The 12,043-nt window shown below is 44.7% G+C and overlaps 1 protein-coding gene across 1 annotated transcript; it reads right to left on the reverse strand.

Moving 5' to 3' along the window:
• Positions 1–1,994: 1,994 nt before the first annotated feature.
• Positions 1,995–11,658, reverse strand: LOC108924313 (PRELI domain-containing protein 1, mitochondrial-like). The gene is made up of 6 exons (XM_018735611.2): positions 11,358–11,658; positions 9,957–10,151; positions 7,627–7,852; positions 6,100–6,213; positions 5,298–5,376; positions 1,995–3,189 (listed from the first exon to the last, which is right to left on the reverse strand). Exons 2-6 carry the CDS (start codon positions 10,043–10,045, stop codon positions 3,050–3,052), a joined length of 648 nt encoding a protein of 215 aa, XP_018591127.1. The 5' UTR covers positions 10,046–10,151; positions 11,358–11,658; the 3' UTR covers positions 1,995–3,049.
• Between the last annotated feature and the right edge of the window lie 385 nt (positions 11,659–12,043).

Genomic DNA, 12,043 nt, shown 5'->3' on the forward strand with positions numbered 1-12,043 from the left:
CCCCCCCCACCCCATGGCAGCTTTCCAACATCCTGGTTACCATTAGGGCTGATAACTGTTCCTTAGCAACAGAAGCAACCATTACTGTTTTTCCACCCCCTCCTATTCCTTTTTTATTTTGCTTTAACTATCTTTGTCTAATCCTAAATGAAGAGGAAGACCTAGGGAGACGAAGGACAAAAAAATAATGCAAACTCAATCCACAATGGCAGCTGACGTTCCCCTTCCGTCTGCCTGGGCCTGCTTCCGCCGTAGTGTTGAAGTACCCTGTGGGTCCGCAGCGTCCCTCTGTTATTTTGAGGTGAGACAGCAATACAAAGACCTTTTTTGTCTAACAAGCCAACATGAAAAGAGATTAATTCCACTCTCTGGTGCATTTTGAGACCAACTCTTTACATTTTTCTTTTTTTTTTTAGTATTGATTTATACCTCTCCACTTTCTCCAAACCAAAGGGGAGAAAATTAAAGTTTTTTTCTTATAAAGAGTTTACATTCATGTTAAGGAACACGACTGTTAATAGCAAAAATGTACTTGTGTCAGTTTGTTGGTCAATGAACAACTGGGTGACTTGGAAATTTTAAAAAAATCTTGCACAGAACCTCCCATGAGCAGAATTGTGAGAAATGAATCAGAGAGGGGAGTACCGGGCCACATTCTTACTTTTTTCTTTGCTTGAGTGATGTTAGAAACTACATGCAAGTTGACATTCCGTAAAGAACCATCCCCAAGGACACGCGCGGAGAACTCAGTTCCATTTCTTCCGTCACGAATCCATGACGACTCAGCTACGCTTAACAAATAGTATCGTTTTGAAACTGCTGAGGTGCAAAAACAAGGGGATCACCAGTAAAATGTGGGAAAATGATGCTCTGCGAGCGAAGCCGTTTTCTTACTCGGACACTCTTGTCAGGTGGTGCCAAGACAGTTTATTAAATACCCACTTCAACGCACCGCGCACCCGGATTAGTAATTTCCTGAGAGCCAACGGTGATTCACCACGTCTGAGTTCACCTGAGTGCGAAAGGTGTCGAAATAAAGCAAACAGGGTCAAAGGGTTTTTGGCTGCTGGATGGAACTCGATCGCAGCAGACGTGATGGGAAGCAGGGAGTGTCCATACCCTTCAGAGACTCGGCAGAAAACAAGTTTTCTAGGATTTATATGAAGTTGCAAAAGCAGAGACTGTCCTCTGTAAAGTGCATCAGTAACACACCCTGCTTGGGAGATACACTCGAAAAGCATTTGTCCTCTACAGTGGACAGAAATAATTGACTGACCGTTGTGAGGATGGTGATGCTGAAGGATTAATCGCCGTCTTGGTGCCTGTTGAAAAGTCATTTTGATTGTTTCTTCCTCCCAGTTAACATACAAGCGTGTGCAGTTCAACATATAGAGGGTGTCACACATGGACATCCGTATTTCCCCCTGCGCGCACTCACACACACCAATCGCCACTGATAAGTGAGACCACGCGCAAACACAAATGTCTCCCCAGTTGCAGTATCTATTTTCCTGATGTCATGTCACTTGTGACAGAAGTAAAGGACAGTCAGTCCTTTTTTTTTTTTTCTTTTTTCCAGATTTGGGGGGGGGGGGAGGGGGGTGAGCTGATTAGAATGAGGGAAGCCAGGGGTGCAGCTTGACATTTTTGGTCAGGCGTCCACCAAGAGGGAGGGTTCTGTGTGAGAGTCCTGTGAATATGTACCTTTTAAAAGGCAGAGAAGTGTTTGTGCTTTCTGAAGATGTATAATATTGTACAAGATCATTTTGTGTACACAGCCGTTACCTGCTGTGGGCTGCTTGGCGTGGCACAGCACTCACCTCCAGGTACTGCGCTGTATCATTCTTTCATTGTATTATAAATAAAGTTTTATACAAACGGATGGCAGTTTTTCCTCAGTCTCGTGTATGAAAAATAAGTGCAATAAACAACCCAGGAAATCGCATGAAAGTAGGATTTCTTGGCATTCGTTATCATCAATGATGACACTTTTACCCTGGTGACAGTTTATTCAGTGTGGTGACAAAAAGGTATTTAAGCTTCCTGTGCGCCCTCTGCCGTTTGCCCCTTCAAATGACATTTCAAAGACGGAAACCTGCACTGCTGTTGCCCCGACAACACTGTCAGGCAGAAGGTGTCAATTTCCCAAAATCCAATCAAAGTCAACTCTTCTACATGTCACACTGAAAATACAGTGCAGCAACTGCAGATAGTAACAAGCCTTTTGATTGTCACCCCAGAGACCCTGCAGACAGCCAGGCCTTTCAGGTGACACTCTGAAGGAGTCCCTGGCTCCTCGTCTCCTGTTCGGCCTCCTCGTCAGGTGCGCAGGGTAAAACACGGTCGCTGTATTTCCCCAAGCTAGGGGATCCTCCCCGTGGACGTTGGGTAACATGGGTAACCAGGCGGGATAAGTTCTGAGCTCCTGTCCCGGTGGGACTAGAGCAGAGCTCCACCCAGGGCTCCAGCGCTACAGTCCCTGCAGCACGACACAGTATCTCCACTTCCTGCTGCTGCCTCCGTGCCACTTGGCGCCAATTCCCAAACGCCGTACAGATTACAACATTTACAGTCCGTCTCAGAGCCAAGTTAAAAGGAGCACCTGCAAATTTCTATGAATGCAGTACATCATATTTACTCACCTAAAGAGGAATGCGGTAAGATTTCCATGTAATCGCAGTGACGGAAATTGCAAACAGAAATGAGGCCATTGGTTTAAAACAAACATTAACACTTTTGTAAAAACACTCATTACAAACATTATACAGGGGTGATAACAGCGCACCTGTCAACTTCTGAACCTTTTACAACATGAAGAATCGAACTGTTAAGACTGAATGAGATGTAGAACTACAACATGTCACTAATGATTAGTTAACAGTCACAGGCAGATGGCAGTTCTCTTATTGCGGAGATTGCGCTCGTCCCTCTCTCAGCGCCTTTCGGTCCAAGCAGGCTGGAGACACACTGCTGAAGGCACTGCTGAGGGCCCCGCTCAAGGGTCACTCCCCTCTCTGATCACACGTTGACTTTGAACGGGGCACCTGGGTCACACGAACTGCCGGGCCTTCTTGGGGTTGGCGGCCGTGGCGAGGTTCTTGGCTGTCTCCGTGGCGGCCTGCGCCGCCTCCTTAGCCTTCCCAGAAGCGTCTTTCACTGCATCCCTGCGCAGCCAATGCGGCGCCTCTCCTGGACAGATAAGACACTTTGGTGACGCAAGCACACACAGTCAGTAATAGCATCTCGCGCGGTGATTACACTGCAGGTGCCGGCCGCTCCACGTTTACCACAAACTAAGTTCTTCTTTGCTGGTGAGCCCAAGTGGGTCACACGGAACTGGAGATGAACAGGAGCCGAGCCATGGGGTGTCCATGCATGCATGCGCACACACACGCACGCACGCACGCACGCACGCACGCACGCAGAGCGTCGACCACTCTTCTCAAACAGAGCACGCAAACAGCGAACATCCAGTAACAACACGGTAAAACCTGGCGAGGGTGACAAGTCATGGTGTGGGAAAGCCAACCAACACGGTGCTTAACCGAGAACTGCAGTGACATAATACTGCTACTACCTGAGTGTACAGAAACATATACATTTGTCTTGAAATACACACAAATCTATAAGAAAATAAATTACATTATTTTCATATATGCTCAGCAATTGCAAAGTTTTCAGGCTTTCGTGAGATGAGGACTGAGTAAATACTGAGAAAAAGATATGTCACAAATACCTCTATTAATGAGACATGTAAAGGAAGCTGACGCTGTTCATAAAGATCTACTTCATTAACTAGAAACCCCATTAATTGTCAAAGGTTTTCATTACTTTCTGTAAGTCTAATTATAATATTGATTTGTATCAGTCGAGTTATTCAAATACCAGCTTGTCTTCTACAATCAATATGCCCAGAACTGCGCTACACTTTTACATTTACATTTATTCATTAAGCACTTTTCTCCAAAGTGACGTAAATCTCAGAGTAATACACTTTGTACATTACTTTAGGAGAAAGTGAGACATAGTTGCAGACATGTGATTAAGTAAACCTAGTTTGTTTCTTTCCACTTTATGGACCAATGTTCTTCACACGAGCAGGTGCATAAAACTCAGGATAGATGAATCCTGATCACCTTCCTACTATTTTTTTTTTTTTTGTAAAAGGTACACAAACATTTACAAACAATACAGGAGTAGTGGCTGTGTAAAGGCTTTTACCCTGCTGACCCACCCCCCACAAGTCCCCAAGCAGAGTACATCCAATCTGGCAACCATGAGAGATCAGTGGTCCAAGGTGGGGAAGGGAAGAGCTGAGGGTGCGAGAGAGAGCAAGAACAATGGGCACTGGCTTTGTAGCTTTAGGCTTCTCAGAAGATCAAGGTCCCAACCCCACTTTCCACTGTCAGTAGACCTTGATGAAAGTACATAATTCATTTAGCTGACACTTTTCACCAAAGGAACATACAATTATTTACCATTTACACCACAGGCTAATTGTACTGGAGTAATTTAGGGTAAGTATCTTGCACAGCTGTACTACAGCTGGAGGTGGGATTCAAACCTGCAACCTTTGGCTCTAACCATTATACTGCCAGATGCCTCTGGTACTTACCTGACTCGATACAGTAAGAATTAGCCAGGTGTTTAAATGGGTAAATCACTAAGCATGTGGATGTACAAACTTGGGTTTGTCAGTCACCTTGGAGGAAAGTGTCAGACTGAGGAATAATTAAGTCGTTATTGAGTCCAGCAGTGATGCTCAGTCCAGACCTCCCCCTCTGAAACTGCCAAGAGCAGCAGCATTTATCTGAAACGACGTTTTCTTACAGTGACTGTACACAATGAAGCATGACACCGCAGCGGTTCTGTTCCGAAATAATCCAAAAAAGAGAAGTGGACAGGAGCTATTCTGATCCGCGCACGCGCGCACACACACCAACAAAAACAACTGGCATCTAGCTGCAGCAGCACAAAACATAGCTATAGAGCTTCTACAAGGTTTGCCTTGCTACTCAAGACTCTGGAGCCCAGAGCAATGGACTTACCACAGTAAGGCTGACTCCTGTACTAGAGTGAGGCAGGGAAAAAGGTACACACACACACACACATTAGTAAAAAGAAGTGCTGCTTTATGGCCTCTGTCCAACCGTTTTTTTTTTTTTTTTTTTTTTTTGTGTGTTTTCATCAGGCCACAAGAGAATGATGCCTTGAGGGAAAATGAAATGAATTCTGATCAAATACCGAAAACAAGCAACGAACACCATTAAAAAAAGAGGTCTCCCTCTTGGACATACCGTGCAAGTTGGCCAGCGCATATTCGAGACCCTTCATGGCCTTCACCTGGTTCTTCTTGAAGCGGGCCAGGCCAAACTCCTGGGAAAGCAGACAGGAAGTGGGCTAAGCAGGGCTGGGGGTTAGGGTCATGGGAACATGTGCAGAGGCCCCCCTCTGCGGAGCAACGGGGGTGCACCGCTGAAAGAAGGGCACATTCCTCCCTTGTACATTTCAGCCTTTCTTATAAAAGACTTATGACGTGAAGGGTGTCGTTACTTGACCTACAAACCAAGCTGGAAATATTTACTTCAGCAAAGCTTCTGAAGGCCACTTTACAAAAAGAGTAGACAACACAAATGTGGAAAGCACAGATATGTAGAGAAACACATGCATGTGTGTGTGTATCCCTCCATATATTATTATTAACCATTTGTGCAATTCAGTGTTGGTCAGGAGCCAATCCCAGAAGCATATGGTGTAAAACAGGCTCTCCCTCTCTCTCCTGATGTATGGATGAGTGACCCATTGTAAGTAGTCGGTCTAGCAGTGTAAGTCACTGCGGTGAATAATGTGTGTGGACTGATAACACTACATAGAGTTCACTGGAAGTTGCTTTGGAGAAAAGCATCTGCTAAATAAATAAATGTAAATAGATGCTTTGGTGCCCTCCCTCAACAACCCTTTGCTCTTCTCCTGGAGTGAGAACCTGGAGCTTCATGGGTGCAGCTCTTTGACAGTTACACCACCTGCTGTTGCACGTTTGGTACAAAAATGGTGAGCAGGGGTTGCCTCACAAGTCTCACAGCGGGGAGGGTTCCACACCTGTATGGGTCGAGAGAAGCCGTACACCCGGGAGAAGATCCAGGCCTCTCGCTTCAACTGGGTGCAACCGGGCTGCTGCTGGCTCTCCCGAAACACACAGCGCTCCTCGACCGTCTGCCATACCAGTGACAGGAGGGGCATGTGAGGTGGGCAGGGGGAGAGGAGGAAAGCAGAAGCAGTCAATACCTATTAAAATCAGCCAAAAGGGACAGGAGAAGAAACTCATGCCCGCAAGAGGAGGCAGGCTCTCGTTCGTTGCATCGAAAAACTAACAGGAGCTTCGAGCACAAAACTTCAGAACTTTTTAAAAACTAATTTGATGGATAATGCTACAATTATGGAATGAATGACAAGTATTTTCTTCTCCTCTTATCTAACATTCTTCAGGCAGCAAAAAACTCTTTCCTTAGCGCACACAGGTTTGTTTACAGACACCCGTCTCGTTATTTTTGGTATTTTGTGGCTTGAGGAGACGTGTGTGCGCAACTCCCACACAAAAGGGTGTCCAAACAGCATCTCCTGCAGGCTGGAAGAGAACAAGACCAGGATCCGGCTGAAAGGTGACCATAAATAATAGATGTTTCTCAACAAACAGCAAGGAAAGAACAACATAAAGCCGAGAGCGGGGTGAATTTAAAAGCAGTGAGCCTTATGTCACAGGAGATTGCCTTAAAACAGTACCTCATCCACTGGTGCCAATGACACCACTCCAAAATTACGCAAGGACACCAAGTTCACCGTGTTGTTTTGCAGTAAGAAGAATGCAGCACAGTTTGGGTTAGGCTGACAGACAAATCGCCAGCGGCCTTTCCGGGGTCACTGTCTCGAAAGAAGGTACCAGAGTCACAGGCTCATCGTGTCTGCTGGAACTACTCACTTTCAAAGTAGTAAAGTGGGGGAGGGGATCAAAGTGAATCTGCCTGGTGCTGCACTGCAAAGACCCTACAGCTAATCCAGCTACGTCTGGCAGCACTGTCGAAACATGGTTGCAGGCTCTTCACCTTATCATGGGTTCCTAGGGGAGGAACCCCTCCAGAGCAGGACCAGGGAAGAGTCTGCCAAACACGGCAGGAGACTCTCAGCCTGCGTGGCCACATCTGCAAAGCAATTAAAGTGCCTGGGTTTTGAAAGGGGAGTCTCGTGGTGCTGCAGCAACCTCTGATTCCCAGTGTATGACTGTAATGACTTTAATGAGCAGTGTGGAGGATGGGGGTAGGGGACTGAATCCTCTGAACATGATAAAGCTCACACAGAGCTCCGACATTACCGCAGCTGTCAGAAGTGTCTAAGTCTGCTTGCCTGAGGTCATGGAAAAAAGGATGAGCTCTGAAGAAACACCCAAACTATGAGACGACCCCGCGAGCAATTTCCAATCATCATCAATTCGCAGATTACTGCAGCACACGTACCGAGCTGCGTCTGGTGACTTAATGAACTCTAAAAACCATGGGAATGTACACATTTATTCACTTATTTATTTACATTTAAGTAAACACACACAGGAAGATGCCCTGGAGAACACCTCACCATCAGAGTCGTGTGGTTGAGATTCCACGTGAAGATGGTCAAGTTCCGCTGAGCTGGGTCCACAATAGAGTCCTCCACAATGTAGACGGAGCGTGATAGGTTGGAGGGGAAGAACCTCTCTGCCCACCGTGGAAGGCGATTCGTTTTGGTCAGGAGGCGTCTGGTGAGGAGTCTGTGGTCGGCAGTCACCTCACGGAAGATCACATCCTCTGTCAGGACATGGTTGCTGGAGGAAGACATGGGGGAGTACCACATTCATTAAGGTTCAACAGGGTTACATGAATGGATGTTGGGGAGCAACTCACCCTCCATGCAGTCAGAATCCTGTCTATGACGATACCGTTTTATATGACAAAAAAAAACAGTACTTTGCAAATTCGGCTATTACCTCAACAAAGCTAAAATACTCAAAAAATGTCTTCCTTACTCTCACCCTGGTGACAGCACAGTAACACCATTAACCCATATTGTAAATGATGGTTTAACTTCACCTGATGTGGGAATTGCCTCACTTATTATGTTGTTGGACTCACATACATATTTATTCATTTAGTAGGTTTTTTTTTTTTTTTTTTTTAAAAAATCAAAGCGACGTACATCTCCAAGAACAATAAAAACAAGTGCATTACATCAACAGCAGGAGAGCTCTAGATGCAAACGTGATTCTTGAGAACAGTCAATTTTTCAAATCCCACTGTATACTGTTGACCAAAATATTTTACTTTAGAGGCTTGAACATCCAGCTGGAACAAGATAATGCTTTTTAGTGCTTCCACTTACTCTCATTAAAAAAAAATTCAATCTGTACAGAAATCTGATGACAGTGCCCATTCATTCTTGTCTAAGCGCAGTCATGGTGTTCCCCAAGGTTCAGTGTTCGGTCCATTACTTTTCTCACTTGATATGCCCCCACTGGGGGATATTATTTGAAAATATAATAGCTTTCATTCTTAGGCTGAAGATATTCAGCTCTTTATCTCCATCAAACCTAACAAGACCTAGTCTCAACTGGCTACCAAACCCTTGACTTATTTCTGGTGAACTGCATCATAGAATTACAACAGTGGACAACCTAAAAATTTTTAATCTCTCAAACACTGACGTATTCCTGGAGGGTGGGGATGCTGTAACTGTAAACAAATTATTTCTGTTCCAAATTATCAAGGACTAAATTTTAACTGCTCCAACTGAGCTAGAAACTTGGGAGTTTTTTTTCCTTGATTCTAATCTTTTAGCTCTCGTCTTGACACATTATTTAGGTCTCGCTTCCTCCAGCTGAGAAACATAGGTAAACTGAGGCACTTCATCTAGCTGGTCGATGGCTTTATCTCAAGTTGAATCAATTACTTTAATGCCCTGTTAACAGGCTGTCTGTTTTGGACTATGTTGAGCCTGCAGTTGAATCAGGAATGTCACTGAAAACAGGAAATATGATCATATAACAAAGGTTCTTAAGTGGCTACACTGGCTTCCAGCTAAACTTACAGCAGACTGTAAAATCTTCAACATACAAGGTACTAAATGACCTTGTTCCAGGTTACCTCTGCAATATTATTAATTCATATATTCCTGAACATGGTCTACATTCCTTAGGTACTGGATATCTTAAAGTACCAAAAGAACTCAGCACTTTGGTAGTCTGGTGAGAACAGTACTTTATAAAAATATACTGAATTGAATAAGGTGCATTTACCCCAAGTTCTGATGCCTGGCTGTCCTTGGTTGAGGCCCTGCTGTTGTACCCTTGAAACAGGGCTTAATCTAAATTAGTTCAGGAAAATACCCAGTTTTATAAATGGCTAAAGGGCAAGACTAATCAGCCATGGAGAAAGCTGTCAGCCAAGAATATGATTTATATTACTAATAAAGCTACATATTCTGCAAGATAATAAAATCAGTAAGAATTAGTCTGAAATTTAACTTACTGACAATTCTGCTAATGTATTTATTAACTTCCTTTTTTGCAAATTTTGCTTCTCACTTCTATACAAAATGACCTTTCAGTTCTTGCTGGGGAAATAAGTGTGGGTGTTGCAAGCTCTTGTGTGAGAATGTACCTTGCAGAAAATACCGTGAAATTTGTATGTGTTATAGTAATGACATTCTTTGTTACTATTTTTACAAAGCAGGAAACTCTGCCACCGCAACCAGTGTGTGTCCTTTAAGTGAAACTTCCATAAACATAGTAAAGCCATAGGGTATTAAATCATTAATCACGCAGTGATCCACAGTTTCTAAACATAAATGTCCATGGAGAATGATATAGAATCAGGTTGAATAAAAACATAACAACCCAAGTAGAGGGTCTTGCTTGGACCTTAGCTGCTTACCTAAACGGGTTGGGGTACCTCTGCCAGAAGGCAGACACGACGTGGTCCCACACGCTCCTGATCTCCGTCTCGTTGAAGAAATACTTCATGGCTGCCTGAAGATGTATCCGAGGGAGTTTGCTGGACTGCTCGCTGTGTAACTAAACGTCTGATCAGCTGTCAGTGACAGTTCTCCTTCACCGTGTACAGATCAGGCTGCAGATTTTAAAAGAGTACAAATATTCAAACTTCCTCTCCTTCTCATGCAGGAAACTCACACTCTTTCTAGTCCTCTGACCAGGGTGAACCTGTGCTGCACTGATTAATGAGACACGTGATGTTTTTGACAGGACAGGACATTGCTCTGCAGGACAGCTGGTAGCGTAGTGGTTAGAGCTGCTGCTTTTGGACCCAAAGGTCACAGGTTTGAATCCTCATCCTGCTATAGTACCCTTGAGCAAGGTACTTACCCTTAAAAAAAAGCTTCAGTAAGAAACCAATTACAAATGTGGTGAGATACCTGGCATCTACACATGTGTGAAACCCATGCCATGGGAACTCACATACGCGTGAATGTGGTCATTGGTAAGTGGATGAATAAACATCGCACACCACAGCCCCAGAAACACAGACATCCTCAGGCTTTCGCTCTACATCGCTTGTTTACATGTGGCTGTCAGCTGAGGGGGTCATAGTAAAGTCTGAGCCTGGGGTAGGGGTACGAGCCTTGAAGTTGGAACACTCAATGGGCAACCTGGTCGGTTCGAATCGCCACTCCTGTTTTTGCACCCTTGACCAAGGCACTACTTACCATGAATGGATACAGTCAAAACTATCCTGCTGTATAGAATCGGGGAAAAAAAATGACTTTGTAACCAAGTTGCCTTGGGAAAAAGAACTGGATTAAAATAAACGGCCGGACAGCCACCGCACTAGACTCTGAGAAGCACGTGACACAAGAGGGCACGTGATTCGCACGCGGTGAAAGGTGCTCCACTCGTCGCGCCTTCAGGAACCCATGATTAGTTCAAGTTCATTTGTCACATAATTGTCACACACACACAGTTATCGCTACTAGTATCTTTAGACTGAAGGTCAGGGTTAGCATTAGCATTAGCTCGTCACTGCGGATCACACGGCTCGTATCCTGACCGGCTGACGCTGCTAGTCACACCAGCCAGTTCCACGTCGCCTTAGCCTAGGCTAAGGCTTAGCTTAAGTTGCAGCAGCCAGCCAGGCCCTTGCGACATTTCACACATAATAAAATAACTCGAGATACAGGCGCTCCTTTCATTACAAAAACACCGGTCGCAGCGGGAAGGTTAGCCTGAGGCTAACCTGAGGCACTATGCCGGGAGAACGGACCGGTCGCTCGATGAGTCAGCTGCTCAAAACACGCAGAATAACGTGGGGATTACTTACATAATACGCCATAACCGTAGTATTTCCATTAAGTGTCTTTATAACGAATCTGTCCAGAAAGACCAGGTACTTCGCACCACCTGCCCTCCCTCACTCTAAGTCAGGGTGAAAAGTGCACGCGGCAGCCGTCGACTTTTTTTGATTGTCAGCGCAACGCTTCCGGTGGTATCCCAGCATGCAACGGATTAATTAATATTCATAAGAAAAGACCTTTCCGAGTTGGCAAAACGCGTCCTTCACAATCCCGGGATGCAGTGGTTTTAATTAATATTCATGATAAAAAGATCCTCAACGTCGGCGCAACGTTTGCTGTGTTATCCCAGAGTGCACCACTGTTAATTAATATTCATAAGAAAAACTCAGCTCTGTATCAAGTTGCTACCAGTTATCCCAGAATGCAACGCTTTAATAACGCATATTCATGAGTCTGTTTTGGTTAACCAGCAACAGCGACTTGCTATTGGATACAATCAGTAATACCACGCCTCCCTATTGTCACGTGTTCATGGTGCCACTTTACCTTGATGTCTGTCACTTTTATGGAGGTGTCGGTGACTTGTCAGACGTTGTCAACGTTATATTTGCCATCGCAACAAGAAATATAATCAAACAGTATCAGAATATGAGATCAAAGCAATTCCATAGACTTTTTTTAAACTTTTTTTAATTTAGCAGCTGCAGTAAAT

The sequence above is a fragment of the Scleropages formosus genome, chromosome 16, assembly GCF_900964775.1.
Source record: "Scleropages formosus chromosome 16, fSclFor1.1, whole genome shotgun sequence".
NCBI classification, from domain to species: Eukaryota; Metazoa; Chordata; class Actinopteri; order Osteoglossiformes; family Osteoglossidae; genus Scleropages; species Scleropages formosus.